This window comes from Erinaceus europaeus, chromosome X (assembly GCF_950295315.1).
Source record: "Erinaceus europaeus chromosome X, mEriEur2.1, whole genome shotgun sequence".
In the NCBI taxonomy this organism is placed as follows: domain Eukaryota; kingdom Metazoa; phylum Chordata; class Mammalia; order Eulipotyphla; family Erinaceidae; genus Erinaceus; species Erinaceus europaeus.
Genome location: NC_080185.1, coordinates 6,756,507 through 6,779,604, shown reverse-complemented (window position 1 = coordinate 6,779,604; position 23,098 = coordinate 6,756,507). Strand labels below are relative to the sequence as shown.

General features: G+C 42.3%; 1 protein-coding gene across 4 annotated transcripts in view; it reads left to right on the top strand.

Annotated features, from left to right (window-relative positions):
• AFF2 (ALF transcription elongation factor 2) overlaps positions 1-8,577 on the top strand; it is a 637,776-nt gene extending 629,199 nt beyond the window's left edge. For all 4 annotated transcript variants that reach the window (XM_060182897.1, XM_060182895.1, XM_060182896.1 and 1 more), the window contains exons 20-21: positions 1,792-1,982; positions 4,028-8,577. In XM_060182897.1, coding sequence (XP_060038880.1) covers positions 1,792-1,982; positions 4,028-4,149 — 313 coding nt within the window. In that variant the 3' untranslated portion in view covers positions 4,150-8,577. The remainder of the gene's footprint in view (positions 1-1,791; positions 1,983-4,027) is intronic.
• Positions 8,578-23,098: the final 14,521 nt, after the last annotated feature.

The following is a 23,098-nucleotide window of genomic DNA, read 5'->3' as shown; positions in this document are numbered from 1 at the left end:
ATTGCTTCTCAGCTGGACATTGGCACTGTCAGGTTGATCCATACTTCCAGCCTGTTTCTATCTGTCTCTTATGGGGTAAGACTCTGGAGAGGTGAGGTTAAAATGGAAAATCTGTACACTCCATGTCACCAGACAAATGCAGAGTAAGTGGGAGCACTCACTCCGCTGCTCGCATCAGAGTAGACCAGGAAATCATCTCTGCAGACAAATGGACCCAAGCACTCATGTGGCTACACACAGTCAGTGTGAGTCTTGGGGTGAACAGGAGGGCTTGGATTGCTCATGTTTAGCCAGGTGCATGTCTGCATTTTGTGAGAGCTGTTCCCTCTAAATTCTGTATCTGTGTACAGGCTGTATGTTGGGGTCCATATCTATTCTGTGAGCAGGTTTGGCTCTGGGGAACATGATCACCCTGGAAATAGAGAGCTGCCAGTATCACCCCTGGAGAAAGGCAAGGTGGGGGTCCAAGAAAGCGTTGTTTGAGGACATCTAAGGTGTGTTTGGTAGAAGGTGGGCAAGGTCTCTCCAGCCTGCAGACTCAGACCAGTCCCAAACACACCTTTCCTCCCTACTGTACCCTCCACCTGTTTGAGCATAATGATTGCCTGGGCAATAATTCGAAGTCTGGCTAAAGCAGGGGCATAGGGTCATTGCACAGAGTTTGTTCACATTCACAAAAAGCAGCCTATATTTTGGGAGATTGTCCCTAGGGAGGTCTGCAGTAGACCAGTCTAAGCCCATGCACCACCCACCCCCAGACACACACTACCTGCAGCAATGAGGTATCTCTTTGTTGCTGATATTAAAGAACCAAACAAGATTCTCTTTGTAAGCATTGGCCCTTCCCAGAGCCTGCCCTCCAGAGACTCATCTCTAAAAACTGACATGCAAGTGACAGTCAGAATTTAGCACCCCCACCCCCCATTATGGGTCTCAAGCCTAAAGAGTTCTCCCCACACCTCCTTTCTCCACTTTCCCTCAGACTACTTCTCTGGGGGGTTTTAAGGCTTGCACTTTGCTTCTTGTGGTGACTTCTTTTGGAGCAAGCTGTCATTGTGGTTTCACAAAACACTCTGGTAATCCTCCACTGTTGCACATCAAGTGTCTTCTTGCTGCCAAGAGCTGTTCTGGCAGAAGGTAAAGTCTGCATCATAGCTCTAAGAGACTTCTTGCTCTGAAACATCACAACACTTGAGACATACAAAGTCTGAGCTGCATCTTTGGGTAGAAGTAATGCCAGGGAAAACATCACCCAGTTCTCCCTCATATTTCAAAACAGAAGTAACAGTGCCTGGAGCCCTAGATAGTTGTGAAAGACAGTGAGACTAAAATGTTAGAAAAGGATAAGGAGGATTCACTCTTCAAAGGATTTGTTTTTATGACAGAGAGATAGAGAGAGAGAGACTAGGATCAGAGTACTGCTCAACTGCAGCAGATGCAGTACCAAGCACTGAGCTGAGCCCAGGGCCGCATGCATGTGCTCTATCACTGGGCTTCCAGCTCAGCACTGCAGCCATGTGTAGACTAGTGAACTCTGGCAGGTATTGGCTGATAATAAAGTCTATCTACACAGGAACTTCTAGAGAAAACTACTGTGTTGGTAAAAAACTGTGGGGTATCCTGTGAAAAGACTCAGTAGGATATGGGGACAAGCTCACCATACCTCTGTATTCAAGCTTGCTAAGGCAGAAGGTGTTCTCATGAGGTCCCTGTATGAAGAGGGGTATCTGGGACCCTGCTGTCACTCTTGCCCCACCAACCTAACTTGGTCTGTCTCTCACTACTCCTCAGGAATACTCCGTCCCCCGTGTCCCTCAACAATGTGTCTCCCATCAACGCCATGGGGAACTGTAACAATGGCCCAGTTACCATCCCCCAGCGTATCCACCATATGGCTGCCAGCCATGTCAACATCACCAGCAATGTGTTGCGAGGCTATGAGCACTGGGACATGGCCGACAAGCTGACAAGAGAGAACAAAGGTATGTGTGTCTGTTCCTGAAGTCTTTTGTCTGTGACAACCCAGACTTTGTGGCTCTCTGGTGCCCAGGGCTTATATGAAGGAAACAGCATTAACTCAGGGCTGACTCCATGGCTATCTCTTGCCACAAGCATGATAAGGGTCTAGGAATTTTCCTAGTTTCAACCATGTTGGCGAATGGATTTGTTTTGGCATGGAGGAAGTGCATCCCACTAATGTTGTCACTGGATTTTCCAGGGAATGGGGAGAGAATCTTCTCTGTCTGCAGCCTTGAGCTTCACACACTAGGTGTTCTCCCTCCCTCTCTGTTTTATACACACAGAGATAGAGAGAGATAGAGGAGTGTCCCTTTGGGCCATTATCCTGCCACCCACCGGCATAGTGGAACCCTTTTTCGCCTGACTATGTAATAGACATGGGTGAAGCTGGCTGTCCTAGAGGAAGATGCCCCCACTGCCCTGTGGCTGTTGCCCTCAGATCCCCCTTACAGCTTCAGATGGTAAAAGTATCAGTGGACCTGAAGCTGTCCTCTCACATGTGATCTAGAACCTTCTTCATTATCTCACCAGATACTTACATTGCTTGTCTGAGGCCTGTTTGTTGGAAAACAGTGGTTTGGGTGTCTTAATGCCACAAACGGAATCTGTAGAGAATATCCAGGAAACATGCCAACTCAAATGCAGCTCACAGTCAACAATGACTAGGTCCTAACACATTTCCCTTACTATTGCATTCTAGAAGAGAATCATTTTGATCCCTCCATCAGCAGAAACTCCTTTTATTGAAGAATACAGGTTAAAAAAACAGAATCACACAATCAAATGAATTTGCTACCTAGAAAAGGAGCGCATGCATTCTACATACCATGAAGAATAAGCACATTGTTTAGGGAAGCACTATCTGCCAAGCAGTCAAGCATATGCAACCCATGAATGAAAACTGCTTTCCAAAAGGCAGGAGAGCATCCCGGGAATTTTAAGAGAGTGTTCAGAGGCGACCTTCTCACCCAGATTACCTGCCCTAAACCAGCACTGGAGTGACTACCCCTTGGCTGGGATGCTTCCTTTAATGGAGAGGAAGCCAGAGAGACTCTCTCATAATCCAAGTCAGTGTAGCACCAGTCAGGCAAATGAATTCAAATGTGAACAAGGACCCCCTGAATCTTTTCTAGACATCTATAGTTTAACCCACATAACATTCCAAAATCAAGTTAGTAAATTTTGTAGCCTCTGTGCTGCCCTACTTCCCAAATCATCTCCTAGTGGAGAAGATAGGGAAAGGGAGGAAGTTATTATGTGGCAGATACTTGAAGTGATTTTGATTACCTCCAAGGAACTGGCAATAAGAATTTGCAAATGGATTCAGTGAAATCACTCACGTGGACTATGTACTGCTTTGCCATGTGCATGAACCAAGTTCAAGCCCAGTCCCTATTACACTGAGGGAAGCTTTGGTGCTGTGGTCTCTTTCAGTCTCTCTGCTTCTACATCCAGATACATTTTAATTTATATACATAATATGTGAAATAAGCGATTATATGTCTGTTATATAAGCTAATATATAAATGTAAAGACAGAAATTATTTTATACATATTATACATATCATCACGTATGTATTGCACAGATGACTACACAATGCCAAACATACTTTCAGGATCCATCATCAGAAAAAAATTGCAATCATTTGAAAAATGCCACTATGTACTAAGTACCAGATTTAGATGAAAGTGTATTTTATTAATCAAACTTACAGACTTTCTTTCTTTCTCTCTTTCTTTCTTTCTCTCTTTCCTTCTTTCCCCGCAACAAAGTTTGGAAGTAGTCCAAGTCAGTAAACAATCTAAGTAAATTTTAGTAGAAGGGCTAGATATGTATGTGGGCTTTTGGTCACCTGGTAAGTTGTACATAAACGTGTGTGGAGTTAATAGACAGTAACTTTTCCAGCATCTACATAGTTGTGTGGTTGCTTGACAGCAGCTTAACCATCTTGTGCATGTCTTCATAATACCACTTGAAGGTGTAACCAAAGACTGCTCTGATTTTCAGAATTCTTTGGAGATCTGGATACACTGATGGGGCCTCTGACTCAGCACAGCAGTATGACCAATCTCGTCCGTTATGTTCGCCAGGGACTCTGTTGGCTGCGCATCGACGCCCATTTGTTGTAATGGGTGCTCCCTGTCTCCAGCATCAGCACCCATCTGCTACCTCTACCAGAGGACCGATGGTCCCTGGTGGAACTCCAATAGTTTGGGAAAGTTCTCTTTGGTTATGTTTCATATGCTTCTTTTAATAATTCTGGTAAACAGAAGTCATTGTAAGTGCACACTACAACTTGAGAGCAGTGTATGTTTTATTATTGAATCATTTATCAATATTTTGTATGAGGCGTCTGTCAGACCCCACCATTGTTTTGTGCTTTACAGAATGACACACTCCCTACAGTATTATTTGAAGCTCATACTACCCCAAAACAAAGAATGGGAAGCACTCAGGTTCCTGAGAAATGAAATCATATCTTTCTATCTGTCTATAGAAAACTAGATTGTTTATCTTTATGAACATAGGCAAGAAGCACCTGCAAAGATTTAAATTTTCAATATTAGCCATTCTCCTCAACTATACTCTTATGTCCAGAAAAGAAGATCCTTTGTCAAACATCTGTGGTTTCCACAGACTCAGTCTTCAGGTGAGAATGCTCATTGTCAAAACCCAAAGATTAGATGTAGTACTGATATCATAAAGCCCTGAGTATTAAGAAAATAAGCAAATTTAGCAGTGTCAGTCTTAAAATGATACTGTATGGTACTATGGCACATAAACAGAGGATTCTCTCTCTCTCTCTTTCTCTCTCTCTCTCTCTCCTCTCTCCTCTCTCCTCTCTCACTTAGCATCCCTTTTATGATTTCACAATACTTTTTTTATTATTTTTATGATAAGATGGAGTGGCAACACTTACTTTGACACCTTCAAGGCATCAGTTGCATGAAAGTTTTGATCCATAAATCCTCACCTGAGATTCTCTGTGCAAAACTCTCCTTTTGAGGAGCAGCTTAGTAGGTGTGTGCCCTACTGGTTAAAATAACACTCCAGTTTTAGAGATAATACAGTGGAGAAGTCTGGAAAATGTGAGAGGAATTCACTCCTCTGCCTCTTTGCAGCTGTTAGGTGGATTCATAGCTGGCAGGATCATCTTTTAAATTGTATTTTGATTAAATATCAGAAAACAACTGCCAAATCATAACTATGGAGAAAAATTAATATAGTTCACTTCCTAGTGGATTTAAAATTGGGACTCCTCCAATTATTAGCCACATTTTCTATTTTGTAGGGTTTCTTTTCCTTCTTTTATCTTTCTTTTGCTTATTTTTTGACTCATTTTATCTGAGATATAATCCCAGGTTTTATTCAAGTCTATATGAGCATGAAGCATTTTCATGAAAATTCCATAGACAACACCAAACTTTTTTAGAAGTAGTGAGCTTCTGATAACAATGACAAAAATGAGTCTTGGCCTAATGACTCACCCTGAAGTGCTTTGAAAATGTCCTGAAGATTGGGACCAGTTTGCCTAATTTAGAAACACCTCAAAATCAGTTGTGATGACCCCCACACCCCTTATAATCTTCAATATTCAGTTTGAGTCATAAACACCACAATGTAAATATCATCTTTGGTGTTCTAGCTCCCCAGAAGTATCCCCCACTTGCAGAATTATCCATACATTAATCCCTTGTAATTAATTACCTGCCGGTATGTAATTCCATATATCCTTTAATCTGCTGAGTTATTAAATTCTGTTCACTGAGTTATGACCCTATAAGTAATAGATATATGCACATGAAAGATGACTTGTATGTTTTTCAAGCAAGTCATGCAAGTCTGTGATAGGGACAGCAAGGGATCACTCTGCACTCTCATTGTCAAGGTTAGATATATCCCCAGATACGAAAGAGCAAGACCTGAGCTCTGCTCTGGTCATCTTGAGTTTAAGGCCTTTTGTTGTATAATAAGGTTGTGGAAATTGTCCTCCAGTGGCCAAGGCCACGTTGTCAAGAAGGCTGCAAGGGTGTCCCAGCAGCCAAACCCAGCACTTTTTATGCTCCCACTGGGGTCGAGCTTTACGTTCGCAGTCTCAGCAACAACACTCACATGCAGACACTCACCTGGACACATGAAACCTGCAAGAATCTATTCTGACCCTCCTAAGTGAAGGTATTGATCACATGAGAAACTCTAAACACCCCAGCTGGGTGTCACATATCAAAAATTAAGCTGTGGCTTTACAGTGACTCAACTCCTCTGTTGTTTCTTTGGCTTACCAGGTAGAATGCCTGGCTATTTATATATTGAAGCTCACTGGCTTGACTTACAAGTCAAACCTAGACTGTGATCCTAGACCATCATGAAGTTAGGAGTAGATTCTTCTTGAAGTTCATTCTTCAGAAAATGGACATTAACATACTACATGGCAGTTTCCCAGAGAAACAAGTGTATTGCCTCATGCATGAAAGGCTTGTCGATCTAGTTTCAGCAAGCCATTATATCTACTTGCCATACAACAGGGGGCAGCTGAGAATCCTGCTGCCTAAGTATAAATAGCACCTTGAACTGATCTGACAGCTGAACTTAGAAGCACCACCTGGTTAGTTGGGAGACCCACTGTATTTAAAGCAGCTTAGAAACTGAGTAAACATGGAAAATGGATGGCCTTCCTATCCCTGGTGATGAAACAGCGCTTGGTTTCCGAATTGAGGGTCTTTGCTGTTTTCTAGGAACTCACTTCATCACATTGTCAATGGTGATGTGTGGGGTAGGTGTGCAGCTCTTTGGCGGATTGAGATAATTGTGTCTAGTAAATCTCTTCAGTGTACCAGTTTGTGGGAGGGATATAAGACATGTGGATGGTAGTGAGAGATTCTGCCTGGAGACCTTGATGGAGATCAGTGAGACAGGTCTCAATAAGCACATATAGGGAGGAGGACCAGCAGAGGAGCGAGCAGCTCCCCTTGAGCAAGTACACAGGATCTCAGCCCTGCAGGGAGTTGGGCAGGGCCACCACTATGCCTTCATTTGTCACCCAAGCTCCAGCCACAGAGAGTTAAACAAGTTTGTGTTATGATGTTGACTTGGCTTTGTATTTTTAATTAACTTTGGACTTTTTAGTGGTTTTGTCATATTACTGTCTGAGTTTGGTAGGTAGGATTAATTTGAAAAAGAGTATACTAGTGTGGTCCTCAGGGTAGAATTTAGCTGTAAGCATGTTGTTAGCCAGCCTGTAGACTGTTAATTACTTAATAATCTCATTGGGAAAATACTAGTAGTTTTATATTTGGATGACATAATTGGAAAAGCAGATTAGCTGCTGCTAACTTTTAAAAGACTTGAGGTTGGGATGCTTTTATCATCCCCAGGCAATGACTTAAAAAAAAAAAAAGATTAAGATCTTCACTCAGTTCGCTGAATTGCTAAATTAGAAACCATTGGCTAAGATGTGTTTTGTTGAGTTTCCAAATGGATGGCTTTTCATTTGGACCTAACATCACTAAACACATTGGATTGGGTCTGCTCTGGAAAGACAACTTGTTCTGCTGTGTCTTTCCCCAAAGCTCTGTAATGCAGATTTTGTTCCGTTTGAATTTGTAGCCCGGAGGTTGAAGTTGGAGTAGGAAGTCTGAAAGAATTTATGAAGGCAGAATTGTTTAAGCTGTGAGGGAGATGCCCTCACTTGCTTCTCAACAGACATGATAAAATTCACCTGCGTAAGCTAGCAGGTGGGAGAACCAAACTGGATCCCTGGGTAGGATTACTCAGTAAGGAAGCGCACTGCTTGCTTAGAGAAGCATCCGCTATCCCCATTGAGAAAAGGTGTGGCGAGACAGTGTTGCCACACAGCATCAAATGAATGGGTTGATTCAGTGCCCCTCCCCAATTCCATTCTGTGGGGTGAAACTGTTGAGCCAGTTGCCACTGTGCTGTTAAGTGACTGGCAGATTGAATTCTTTGTCGTCGTTCTTGTTGATGTTGTTGTTGTTTCTCATCTCCAGTTGCACAGCCTTATTCTCATGATTAAACTCTACTTCATTTTCTCTTCGATGTTAGCAAACTCCAACTACCGAAATGGCATCTGTGTATTGATAATCAGCATTTACCCTGGCAGGAGGCTAATCAAATAGGCTGGTCTCAGACATTAATCCTAAGTATCTGATATTTTCTGGGAAATAAAATGTATTCATTCCCTTTCCATTCTCCTCCTCACAAATCTAGAAGCCCTCTTTACCAAGCACATCACCTTTTCCTCTGTGATCCATTGACTACAAGAAAATCGCATTGTGGGGAGGGATAAGGGGAGGGTGGGGTGGGGGGTGGAGGGGAGGGAAGTCCTTCCAGGCCAGGCTGCAGTTCTTGCCCCTTTCTGCTTCTGACATGAGATGTTAACAAATCATTCATAAGGCTCACATTGCGTTAGGGGACATGGAACTGCTTTTCCAATCCATGATCAACCATTGCTCTTCTAAGAGACTGGAGCTTTGCTGTTTCATTACCTGTGCAGTGTAGACTAATGGTGTTTAATAAAAATCATTCAAAATTTCAAACGCTTTTGCCAATGACCTCAATTTTGTTGGTTCTTTCATTTGTACCAGACTTTAAGGAGGGAAGGGGGAAGCAAAGGATGCCTGTTCTCAGGCTCCTGAAGGGATGCTGTGGGACCACCCAAGGCTTGGGGTGCCTCCTGAAGAATGGCCCAGTGGACATTTTCACCTGGGGATAACTTGTCCCTACCAAAGGACTCCAGCCTATGCAGCAGCAAGCTGACTGGTCTATTCGAAGCTTACTGAGACTCCCAAATGCTTTGCTTATTTGATTTTTGACTTGCATCATTTGTGTAGCTACCAAATAGAAGTGTCTAAGAGTTAAGCCCACCAAGGTAACATCAGGTAGACAAATGCATTACGGTTGCTCCATTCCTTCCATGATTCTATAGTGTTTGTAAAAATCAGTGCAAGAGGAAGCAGAGCTGGAGAACCCCCACCCTCAGTGCCCTCAGTGAGAGTGAGTTGGTGTCCTGTTGCCCAGATCAAGAACACGCTTCTTCTTTGGCCAGCCTGGCATGCAACCAGTGGTGTATTGAAATCATTTCACAACCAGCTCTCTGAGAACAGAAAGCACTTGATTTGTAGCAATGGAAAATTTATTTCTGAGGTATAAGTACCTCCACCATGGCTGGACTAATAATACTACGATGTCACTGAACACAGAGTTGGGAATTGATGCACAGAAATTGAAGAGACTGGACAAGTTAGCTCCAACACATTGCTTTGTGCAACAGTCAAAGAGGGTTTGGATTTCACATATAAACTTTTGGGGATACACATACATATTTTGATGTCAGACTATCAAGTAGGAATCCATAGTCTATGCATGCAGATAATGTCTGATGAGGCCTGTATCAGAGAGACTTTAAGCAAGGGATAAGTTCTCATCCCAAAGCCCAGAAGGATCACTAGAAGTTGATTTGCTCATCTGCATGTTTCAGAAAGAAAGTGGAATTCAGATGAGCACTTCAAAGACCATTATGTAAAAATAAGGATAGTAAGTTTTTATCGGGGTATTAGAGAAGTCATGACAGTTTTGCATAGAAAAACAGAAAAATGCTTCATAACTTTTCTGACAACCCAATAATATTATTTTAGGCATTCAAGTGGTACTTCTAGGTTATGAATGTCACTTACATATATTAATTACTATTGCTGCTTCTATGGACAGGCCTTGTGTAGGGAGAAAACTATAATACGTCTATGGCAAACACAATAATCTGAAACAGACAATGTTGTCTTCTCAGTAATCCTCCCACCTCTAAATTACTGTTAAGATTTTTACTTAGTGTATTAGGTCATGAAGTCATTCATTAGTACACATTGTTAGTTCAAAGTATACACTTATTTCCCTAGTTCTGAATTCAAATCAGAATATCTCCTGTATCAAGTACAAGATTGAGATTCATGAATGATCATCCAAGTGAAAACGTTCCCCTTTTCTATGTGATAAAAAGAAAACTAAGGTCACAAAATGGCATTTTTCATTAGTGCAGGAATGCATACGCATACACATCTCTATTACATATCCTGATTATAAATAATTTTGAGACTAGAATAAAAAAATCACAAAGTACCCATTCCTATGGTCCTGCACATCCTCGGTGGTTTATAAGAGGTCTGTGTCTAGAAATGTTGAAAATCTCACCCTGAAATCCCATTTTTTTAAGTTCTTCCATGTTCTGCTAGGCCTGTGCCCAAAGCCAGAATATGAACCGAGGGTGAGATCTGTCTCATATTCTTTCTTTCCAGCCTTTCTTTTGCCTTTACAGATATTTCTTCACCAAGCATAGTAATGGGACAGGAAGGGGTCTATGTGGGGGAGGTGACTTCAATCCCCTCATCACATTCCTGCAACATGTGTTCTGAATGGAGCGCAGTAACATCTGGTCTGGTTTAATTGACTTGACACTCATGGGGGACTCAGTGCCCCTCAGGCAGTGGATGGGTTTTTATGAATACTGAGAGCTAGAAATGTGTTCATCCTCCTCCTCCACACACCCTATTTCCAAAAACCATCCTCACTAATCAATCATACTCAGCCACAAAAGTTACAAATGAGGTGGATTCTGTCTCATGACAATTTGTCTAATAGTTTTCTTTCTGGATGATTCTACTCTCTGGATATTTTAGAAAGAGAAATGTCTTGAGATGCAATCCCACCCATTTATTCAGCTCTACAAATAGCTGTGTGTATTCTCATTGTCATCAGAGAAGTGCTTTTGAAAATTGTTTGATGTAGTGTTGTCTTCGGAAAAAAAAAATGAGTATGTCAAAAGTGAACTGAGTATAGAAACTACACTCAATGATGCTACTTGGGAAAAGAAGCTATCTACAATTCTTTCCCTCAGCATGCTTGGTTAGTTGACACCTCAGACTGGTTTCTTTTCTGTTCCCGTGGTGTTTGTGACTGTGGCAGGAGTTGTTGTTTTTCTGTCTTTATCTTTTGCTCTCTTCAGTTCTGGATTTGTTTTCCTGTTTGTGCTGAATTCAATGTGAGCTTCTAAACCATCCTTGTTCATGCTTTTGACACCTAACATTATAAAAACAGATGTGTCCTGATTTCAAACATGCCACCAGGAGAGGCATATTATTATAATAACTATAGTATTGTGTAGCACTATGCATATTAGTCTATTGAGTTTATTTGTTCAGCTGTATAACTTTGTTGAGCTGTTTTTGACCTTTGAGACATAATTTGGGAGCAAGTGGCGTGGTTACAGGCAGCTGAAATAGCTTTTTTCAGAATTTTTGAGTTGGAGTATTAGAAAAATAGCAAATATCTTCAGTGTTACTTGACCATTATAAATATGAACAGCATATTTCTGTTCAAGAAATTTCTCATGATTTTTTCAGTCAAATTTTATGTTAGTTTCATCTTTTTTCTCTTTTCTGTCTCTTTTTTTGTTGGAAGAAGTTTTATATTTTTGACAGAATAAACAGTTTAACTGATTAAAGCATGTATTTGTCTCCATATTCCCTATCTATATCCTTCTTTAAAAATACCGAAATCTGAAATCTTTGGTAAATCTGCTTTACAGCAGGAATGAAACCTAAATCTAAATACATAATGATTGGTTTTCATAGAGGAAAAATCACTGGGAGCCTTCCATATCCTATACTGACAGATGGTAGGAAGGACAATGATAATTCTGAAGAGGGTCTCTTTTATATCCTCTGAAACATAATGCAGTTTGACAAACAACTCCACCTATTTTCCAGTAAGTCATATAACTGAGATGTGAAAAATACTCCCTGAGAATTTCCAGGGCCATCTTCTGCCTGGTCTGCAGTGTGTTTCCATTGTATCTGCAAGGCACATTTCTGTCCTGTGTGCTTGTTTGATGCACTATCTAACATCCCCATTAACCTGTATATATGACCCGAAACGATAATCCCACCCTGTTGTAAATGAAGACATGAATCTATAATCTTTCTCTTGTTCTTGGGAAAAAGAAGACATTTTCATGCATATTTTAAATAGAAATTTTGTATATTTAAATGTCGTGGACAGTATTTATTGAATAACCAGGAGGCTCATGGGGAATTTAATTGCCATCTCATGTTTTGTGTGTTTGAGTGTTCACCAAAACCATGTCACTAGACAACTGTGCAAAGCCGTAAGTGCACAAGTGGAAGCTGTCATCTCTGTGTGGTGTGGATGCACATTTGTGTGTGCGTGCATGTTTGAAATATCTGGCTTTCTGTTCATCAGTGCAATTTTACCTTGCCTTTCTTGAAAAAAAAATTCTTTCACAGGTCCAGGAGGCCTTGAATGTGAAGACAGTGATTTAAAACAAACATGCAAACAAGGAAGCAAACAACAACTCCTTTCCTCTTGGAAGCTTTTATCCTAATAGTATGATTTGACCACACAGATTCTATTAGTCTTTTATATGGGAAGAGGTACTATTCAAATCCAACTAGGTTTCCAAGGGGAAACTGTAGGTCAAGATAAGGGGCTGGGGTGGGGTGGAGTACCCCTGGGCTGCTACTTGTGAGCTGGGCTAAACCCTCAGGGCTGGAATGACCTTTACCCCTGCTGTGGCTGAAGTTCCTGGGGCTATGGGCTTGGCCAAAGCCTCTTCCCAGTCAAGAATGAAGAAGAAGGCTATTTTAGTACCTGAGAAGAAAACATTCTGAGGTGCCCCTTCTGGTGAAAGAAGACTTTTTTTGTTCTTGTGCCCCCACCCCAGGTGACCATAGAAATGTGATGATAAGGCAGAAAGTGTCCCTGTTGTTTTCCCATAACCCACTTGGGTTTCAGAAGCACTGCCTTGGATGCAGACTTCCAGCATTCATGTTCACTGCAGACCTCACCAGCTGTCACTGTTCTTCCCCAGCATGCTTGCCTTAGCAGTTCAGACGTTCTGTGTAGACCAATGTAACTGTTCTGACATCAAGCAGTGAATGAAGTGGTATCTGGTTTTTCCCAAACTGGTTTCATGTGCTCTCTGTGTGGCAAGCTGTATCTGCCAATGTTGCTTTGCATTTCAAATGTGTGGTGTACAAGCATTTTTGTTGGTGCTTTGTTCTCAGTACAGTGACTCTTGTGTACAAACATTTTAATGTAGTTTTATTGTTTTCCAACATGATGTCTCTGTAAAAATGATATTGGCTGATCTGGTGCATTGGTTTCTCTCATAGAGGCATTAACTATACTGCCAATGCATTGAATTATTTAAAAATGCAAAATAAAATTTTTATGAAAGTCTCATTTTAGACATGTAGATTATTCTGCTTACAGACTTCCCAGCCAGAAGTGCCTGGCTGCAGCTCTGATCACATTATAATACGTAGACAATGTGCTGCAAAATTTTTAAACAGAGGCTCATAAAGAAAGAGTTATAGAATGGAAACCCATAGAGAAAATAGCTCTCACAAAGTCAATTCATTTTATGTGAGACCTTTTGACCATCAGTCAAAGTCCATTTATGAGAAAATTGTCAAATGTTTCCTTATCTGGATTCCTTGTGCACACACCCACACACAAACACACACTCACACACACACACACACACACACACACACACACACACACATGAGCTTGCAAAGTATAATTTCAGAACCATAGTTCTTTCTGAGAAAAGAGAGAACACTCTAAAACTAGAATCCTAAAACTCTTAAAAGACCAGTCAATGCCCATGTTCAGCAGGGAAGCAATTACAGAAGCTAGACCTTCCACCTTCTGCACCCCACAACGACCCTGGGTCCATGCTCCCAGAGGGATAGAGAATGGGAAAGCTATCAGGGGAGGGGGTGGGATATGGAGATTGGGTGGCGGAAATTGTGTGGAGTTGTACCCCTCCTACCCTACGGTTTTGTTAATGTCTCCTTTCTTAAATATTTTTTTTTAAGTGCAGGCAACTTTGGTCTTTTACTGCAGGGTAACTCAAATACTGGCCAGGAAGAGCAGCTAATCAATAATTTCAGGCCAAGTAATGACTTAAAGTCATCAGGAAAAGGTCATATTAGCTTAAGTATACCTATACTGAGGCAAAAGAGCAGTTTGGAGCTGGAGCTGCTTATTTCAAATTGTAAAACAAAACAAAACAAAACAAAACAAAAAACACCTTTTCTGAGAGTTAAAGGAAGTGGAAGTTTTGGTTATCTAGAAAGCTTATTTATATGGAATTTATTCTCTATCCATGCAAAGAGGATAGGGAACTTTCTATGTCAAAAATAATAGGGAGCAGGGGAAATAGCATAAAGATATGCAAAAGACTTCCATGCCTGAGGCTCCAGGGTCCTAGGTTCAATCCAGCACACCAACATAAGCCAGAGCTGAGTAATGCTCTGGCAAAATAATAATAATAATAATAATTATTATTATTATTATTATTATTATACTATAAGGCATAAAACACTTGTAAGTCAGCACACCATCGCTGATCACCTTGGCTGGATTTCCTGTGCACAAACGAACTACATTTGGCTTGGGCAGATATTTCTCATTGGGCAATTAGACCACACATAACCACCAGCATAGCCAAATGTGGTTAAAATGAATGGCCTTAGCACCATCACCACAAATCCTAAATCCTTTCTAAGGTTTGAAAGCTACAATATCCAGAAATGTGATCTCTTTTCTTATGAGATGACAAGTATTTTATCTGAGTAAACGCAACTAAATGGATTATTTATGTGTTTCCAAGCAACCTGGTTATTTTCTGCTTTTTCTAATATATATATATATCATTATCTTGCCCAGATAAAAGTATGCATGTGTTCAGAGGACCACTAGAAAGAAGCATACAGAATGTAACTCTTAAACATTAGAAAATATGGGATGACCTCACTCATGGACAGAAGTTGAAAAGTAAGAACAGAAAGGAAAGAACATTAAGCAGAACTTGGACTGGAGTTGGTGCCTTGCAGCAAAGTAAAGGACTCTGGTGTGAGTGGAGGGTTTAGCTCCTAGAACATGATGGCAGAGTGGGGGTTGAATTGTTATGTGGAAAACTGAGAAATGTTGCACATGTACAATCTATTGTATTTTACTATTGACCGTAAACCATTAATCACCCAGTAAAGAAATTAAAGAGAAAAAATATATTAGAGGGGGCAGAAGAGATAGTTGAATGAGCAAAGCACCTGCTTTATCATGCAAAGGGACCCAAGCCTGAGTCCTGGCGCCACATGGGCACACCATAGATAGCACCAAGACATCTCTGTGAATGAGTGATCAGTACTCTGGTTTCTACTCCCCTGTCCTAACAAATTAGGTTAGAAAAGTGGTTCAGGCCTAGGTTCCACCTCCCCACACTATAGCAAAAACTAGACCATAGGGACCAGGTGGTGGCGCACTCGGTTGAGCACACATTACAGTGCTTAAGGACCTGGGTTCAAGTCCCCAGTCCCCCACCTGCATGCGGCAAGTGTCACAAGTAGAGAAGCAGTGTTTCAGGTCTCAGTCTCTTTCTCCCCCTCCCCCTCCCCTCCCCCCCCTCTCTCCCTCTCCCTCTGGCTCTCTCCCATCTCAGTTTCTTTCTATTTCTACCCAATAAATGAATAGATTATGTAAAAAAACTGGATCATGCTGGGCTGGTGAGGTAGCTCACCTGGTTAGTTTGCCTGCTTGGTTACTCACATAACCCAGATTTGAGTCCAGTCCCCATCACAGTGGAGGAAGCTCTTAAATTGTGGTATCATATAGTATCATTCCCTCTATCCCTCTGTCTGTTTCCCTCTTTCTATATGAAAAAATAGTCAGCTCAAAGTGGTAAAGACCTGTTGATGACAAAAAAAAAGTCATAATAACACCAGTTTATGCAGCACCGTTCTAGTACTTTCTTTTTAGACACTAACTTATGCAGTATATTCCTTCAGATGTTCCTATAAGATTTGTACAATAATCACCCTGTTCTTCAGATGACAAAACAGAGGCACTGAGAGATTAAGCAACTTGACTAAGGTCACACAGACAGGATTTGGACAGTGTGGCACACACACATCTTAGTCCTCTGCTGCCTCTCATTATTGTATGGTACTATTTCCAGTATAGCATCATTTCTACTTTTTTTATGATGTCTTATTTTTATATTCTTTTTTCTTTATTTTATTTTAGTTGATAGGACAGGGGAAAATTGAAGGGGAAGGATGGGGAGAGAGAGAGAGGGAGGGAAGGAGAGGAAGAGGGAGAGGGAGAGAGAGACAGAGACAGAGGCCTGCAGCATTGCTTCACCATTTGCAAAGTGTTGGGGACTGGGACTTTGAACCTAGGTCTTTGTGCACCTGGCAACCATGATTTTAATTTCTTTTTTTTTAAAAAAAATTTATTTATAAAAAGGAAACATTGACAAAACCATAGGACAATAGGGGCACAACTCCGCACAATTCCCACCACCAGAACTCCATATCCCATCCCCTCCCCTGATAGCCTTCCTATTCTCTATCCCTCTGGGAGCATGGACCCAGGGTCATTGTGGGATGCAGAAGATTGAAGGTCTGGCTTCTGTAATTGCTTCCCCGCTGAACATGGGTGTTGACAGGTCTAAATAACAGTGAAAATAGGTTCTGAGTCCTTAGGGAAGAAGGTCTTCTTGATCCCTCCAGAGGACTCTAAAGGCACTGCATCCAGGGAGCTTGCTCAGTAGTGGGGCACAGCACTGCATGGGTTAGCTACTAGATTTGATCCCCAGCACCACATATGCCAGAACTGAGTAAGTGGTGCTCTGGAGTCTCTCTCTTTTGCTCTTTCTCTCTCTGTGTTTTTATTTATTTATTTATTTATTTGTTTATTTATTTATTTATGCATTTATGCATTTATGCATTTATTTATTCATTTATTTTTGTCTCCAGAGTCATTGCTAGGGCCCTGTGAATCCACTGCTATTTATCCACTCCTCCTGGAAACCATTTTGCCCAATTTTTTATTGGATAGGACAGAGAGAAATTGAGAGGGGCGGGGGAGATAGAGAAGGAGAGAGAAAGATAGACACCTTCATACCTGCTACACCACTTGTGAAGCAAACCCCCTGCAGTTGGGGAGCCAGGGTCTTGAACCGGGATCCTTGCATGAAACCTTGCACTTAGTACTATGTGCACTTGACTGGATGCACCATTGTGCTTCACCACCACCCCATCTCTGTCTCTGTCTCTCTATTTTTCTCTCTCTCATATATATGAAAGGCACTGGCTCAGTCTTCCAGCAATGTCTTCTTTCCAAGAATACTAAGAGGGCCCAGTAGAATCAGCAACCCAGGAAGGTTTGGTAAGGTGAGGTGAGACCCTTTTTGCTTGAAAGTCGTAAATAGACTGCACCACCTTCCCAGCTTACATGCTGACTGGGGTGACACCAAGGCTTTACACTGGCAGAATGTTTGCATCAAGTCACTTTGAAGACATACGGGGAGTGGCTGGAGTCCCAGCCTTTTCTCTGAGACACAGGCCCCTGTTCGAAGGGAAGCTGAGCATCCAGAGGAGCCAATGTCCTGGGCTTTCAGGCAGGATTTGAGAGATGCTTCCCTCTGCCTGACTTGAATGAAACACTTAACCTTTCTCTGCCCCACTTTCTTACCTCTCAGAATGGACTTGATAATATCAACCTTCTTCTACCTGCTACCCAGAGATGAGCAAGGTGTCATAAAGTCACATCCTGCCTCCCCCTTTGGCAATTGTGAGGAGTTTGTTTCCCCAAATAATTTCCCCTGACACAATGCCATTACAAAGGCCAACAGCCTGCATCCTCTGAGAGTGTCAGAGTATCAAGGGCAACTGCAAGTTTGCATTTCTAGCAGTGGGTTGCCACAAGAGGGGAGGGGGCAGCAGACCTTGCCACACATAGTGCTGGGGCCACTGAGCTCAGGCTTCTCACAGACAATGGAGTTAGCTTCATGAGCTGCTTCTAGCAGCACATTCCAGACTAGAGTGAGTTCTTTGTCCCTCTCTTTTATACAAAAAGGAAAAAAATTATCAAACTTTTCCCACAATTCAAGGATTGTGTCCATGACTTTCACACACTAGGAACTGACACTCATTCTCAGGGGCTCTTTGCCACTCTCATTAGTTCTGTGTCCACGATGCTCAGCATCTCTGTGGGGGCTGAGAATCACACAGCCTGATGTTTGGGTTTAGGAAGCCACTGTGGGTCAGGAAATTCCTTTTAGGCCCTGTGTCTTTCTAGTCCTGTGACTCTCACCCTGAGGAAATGCCAGGGAAGCTTTTGAAAATGCAGATACTGATCCAGCAATACAACTCTTGGACATTTATCCAGAGGACACTCAAACACTAATTTGAAGGTCCATATGCACCCCTATGTTCATAGCTACATTTGTTGGTATGCTTCTAAATTCTGCTTCTAAGACCCCTTCTGTTTCATCGGCTTAATCCCCCCCTGCTTAATACTGTATTCTATTTACACAACCACTGTTAACTAAGAACCACCTTGCCTGCAGGGCATTGGTTTAATCCTCATTGTTTTGCAAACTTTTTACTTCTCCCCACCCCCCTATCCTATGTACATCCTCTTCGTACCTGACTCTTCCGCCTCAGGATATATAAGGACAAGATTGTGATTAGAGATAGCTTAGATTGCGCTGCATTCCACATGAATAAAGACTGAACTGCGTACCACTCAGCCATGAGTCCCTGGTTGTCTCTCTCTCCCGTCCACGAAGCTAGCCTGGCATACATTATTTACAATAGCCAAAGAGTGGAAGCAACCTAGACATCCATCATCAGATGACTGGCTCAAGAAATTATGGGATATTCATAAACAACCTTGATCCATACTCCTAGCAGGGGAGAAGTGATAAGATGAAGATAAGAGGACTCTACATTTCAGCTCCATCAGCACCCAAAAAAAGAGAAGGAATAGGAGAGGAACATATGGAGGTAGCTATGATGTTATGAGTGGCTTAGAGGGGAAAAGAGGGTTGAATCAGAAAAAGAAGGGGCAACTATGTGTAAATGTGGACAGATAGTTGTAGAGAAGATAGTTGGCTATGTATTAGTCCTGATTGGGTTGAAGCCCTTGTAGAAAAAAAAACTCCAGAACAAGGAGACAGATGGAACTGCTGAGAGACCCCTATGTAAAATAAATGTTTCATAATGGCTTCTGTGCACTGACTTCTGTTTATTTATTTATTTTTTTGCCTCCATGGTTATCACTATGAGACCCCTATGTAAAATAAATGTTTCATAATGGCTTCTGTGCACTGACTTCTGTTTATTTATTTATTTATTTATTTATTTATTTATTTTGCCTCCATGGTTATCACTGGGTGTCGGTGCCTACACTATGATTCTACTGCTCTTGGAGGACATTCTTCACTTTTATTGGATAGGACAGAGAAATTGAGAGAGGAGGAGGCAATAGAGAGGGAGAGAGACAGAGAGACACCTACAGATCTGCTTCACCACTTGTGAAGCGATCCACCTGCAGATGGGGAGCAAGGGGCTCAAACTGGGATCTTTGCATGTCTCCTTGTGCTTTGTACTATGTACGCTTAACCAGGTCACCACCCGACCCCACCTCTGTGCTATTTACTTTTTCCCAATAGACCTGAAGTGGTAAACTCAAAGGTTCACTGACAATAAATGGATGAATGAATGAATTACTATAAATAATCCACTAATTGTTAAATACCCATTTGCTCTAAATAAAGCAAACAAATGCAGATTTCTACCCATTTCATATGTGCCTTTTAGCACATTCCAAGGAATCATTGCTATCCACACAGCCTCTGTCCTGCCGGTGAGTGACATCACCTGGATACTTCCTCACCCTGATATCCTCATCTCTAGGAGTTCCTTTGCTCTCTTTGTGCTCTGGATGGAGGTTTCTGGAAGGTTTCACCTCACTTACTAGAGACATCAAGGTAAAGCTCGTTGTGTATTATTGCCACCTCATCATCATGTTTTCCTCCAAATGTTGGCAATCACTCTACTCAACCCTAACACTAACCTTCAAAGACCAACTTACTGGGAGTAGTGGTAGTCTCCATTTGATCCCTTTTTAGAGGCTCCCAAGCACCCTGAACACTCTTAACACTGGCTGAGTCTTGGTTCCAACTCACCGCATAAGGCTCATGACAGCCACTAGCCCCAACTTAAGGCTAAATCCTAATGGGAAGAGCCACATTCCCTGAGGTAGTTCAGCCACTCCTGGTGAACTGCTGTCATTCAAGTCCAACTCCTGCATCACTTGACTGCTGCCTAGTCTTGCCTGCCAGCCATGTAGGTAGATCTTTGTCCTCCTCCCTCTGACACAGGTCATGTCAACCTGATGGAGCTTACTATCTTATCTCTTCCAAGACCTTAACTGAGCATCAAGTGAATGGCTTCCAATTTTCCACTCACCTCCCAGCCTATCAGTTGGCTGGCTTCTTATCCTTCCCCATCTGGAGTGAGTGCCATCCTTCCCAAGCTTGGAGATGGCAATGTTTCACCTATCTGCAATCTTCCAGTGGATCCTCCTTATATGTTAACTAAGCTCCTGAGTTTGGATCCAGCATACTACCACAATCTTGTCTCCTTCTACCTGAGTCAGGACTCATACTTTCCTTCTCTGCCTCAATGGGCTATCTCACATTCTAGGACATAAATCTCCCTTTGATATTGCCCCACCTTTGTTCATACGGACCCTTAGCTTAGCTTGAAAGGCCCACACTGCCCTTCCACACCACTTGTGCCATCAAACCTCTGTTCATCCCTCAAGGCCACCTCAAGTGTTCAGGCTCAAAGACCTCAATAATCAAATATATTTCAGCGAATCAAGTGACCATTGAACTGCCAGCTTTGAGACTAGAAGATGAAGTGACTGACTGGGCCTGGAATCAGAGAAGACTTCCAGAAAGAGGAGGTCTTTGTAGAAAATTTTAAAGAAAGGAGAGACATAGGGGGAAAAAAAGCTTGAGTGCAAAGCATGAAGGCCTAAGAGAGAAGAAAAGTCTAGAATCCTCAGTGAAGAGAACTTATAGTGCCTGGTTATATACAGTGTAAAGACATGACAGTATAGCAGAGCATGAGGTCCTGGAGGCTCCCATCAGGGAGCAGGTCCTGTATCAGGAAAACAGTGGGGAGTAGCAGAGGGTTTTAGGTAGGAGTAAGATGTAACCTCCCCATCACTGAGAACCCAAGCATAGCCATCCAGGGAACTGGACTTTCATGTCTTAGAGGAATGGGGAAATCTGCACTTGGGTTCCATGATTCCCATCAAGCCTTTGAAGGGTGTTGTGTCTATTCAAGGTAGACATGGCAATTGGAGGCACATCTGGAAACAAAATAGCTAGAAATAAATCTTGTCCATTTGAGATTTCAGCTTGACATTTGGTTTTCCCATTGAATCCATGGTCTTAATTCAGAGCACAAAATGTCAACTTTGTACAGGGAGGGAAATGGTTTGTATTAGTCTTTTATTACTGGATGCCTCAAATCCTATAATAAAATCTTTCTTTCTGGAAAATTTCATCGGCCTTTCCAGAGAATGGAGTCATAGTGACTGTTGAACCAGAGTGAGAAGTAACAGGGAAGACTCCCCCAAAGCTTCACTCTGTCTTCTTTTTAATTCTTATTATGCTTACTTATTTCATTGGATAGAGACAGCCAGAAACCGAGAGGAAAGGGGAGCTAGAGAGGGAAAGTGACAGAGCCCCCCTTCACCACTTGTGAAAGTTTACCCTGCAGGCAGGGACGTAGGGGGGGGGAGGTTGAACCAGGGTCCTTGTGCACTGTAATGTGTGGGCTCAACCAGGTATGCTACCACCCGGTCCCCAGGTTCACTCTGTCATGAAGACTGTCCTCAACTTGGCAGAATCATAAAAGAGTAACATTTCAAGGAGTTGAGCACTTATTGAGAGAGAAAGTAGAAACATGTAGACCCCAGAGAAAGAGATGAAAAGCAGTAAAGGGGGCCTCAGCTTCTTTGTCACCCAGATTTTATAGTCAGCTTCTTTGTCACCCAGATTTTATAGTCCCTTGTGGGGACTCTGGACCTTGAAGTGAGGTGCTCTAGGCTGTCTTGAGATGTTCACATCTACATCCATCTGCATTTTATGGCCCTGCAATCGGGTAGGGAGGGAAGTGCTTGGTGTAGGAGGAGCCTCTGGCTACTTTTGGCTATTTCTTCTCCTGGATGGCTGCAAGGAGTTGTCTTCCCTGAGCAGATCCCTAACAGTGACTGTTCCTCCCAAGTCCTGTCCACACTTAGGAGTGTGCATAAGTCGTGGACTATGGAAACAGGAGGTGTGGGGTTGACCTTTGAATTGCATCTTCTTCAGACCTTTAAGGCAACACCACATGTCTCCACCAGACTGATCCTACTCCTCATAACCCGCTCCTGGAGCATCAGACATAGAATTCCTTAAACTGTGACCCTGCCACCAGCAGTCCTTCCCTCTGTGTCTTGGTTTCTCCAAGCAGAAAATTGTTCCAGCAATCTTCACTTCTGTGCTGCTTAGGGGAGCATAATAAAGTAATGAATTAATTGCATTAAGCTCATTAGTCAGATGAAAGGTGTGATCAGAATGCAAATTATTATTATTATTTTTAAATCTTGGGGTTGTCATTGCCAAGTTTGCATTTAGTTATTAGACATAATTCCTTTGCCATCTATTAGCCCCCACCCTATTCAGTAACAATGCTCACATTTTGTTTCAAGCCATTAATTTGAAAATAACCACCTTGGTGCTCATGATGCTCTGATAGGGAATTATCTGCCCTGGGAACTTGCCAGTAAGGATTATAAGACAGAGATTTGCACTAGTTGAAGCTCACAGAGGAAAGCCTATGGGAAAATGGGGAAACAGAGTCCCATTGGTTGCCTCATTTACCATTCAGGGACTACAGAATGATGGGGTGCTGGCCCTGGGGTCTCCCACATTTCTAAGGCCCCCAGTGTCCTGAGGGATCAAACCTCTTGACTTTTGATTACAATCACAGCTGTCTCAAGTTTATCTGAGGTTTCTTGCCTTGGGGGCTTCCCAGGGGCAAATCTTCTTCTGGCTGTCTATACAGGCCCTCCTAGAAGGTTTGCCTCCCAAAGGGCAGTGTACTGGACCAGAGGCAAGTCTTTCTCTTC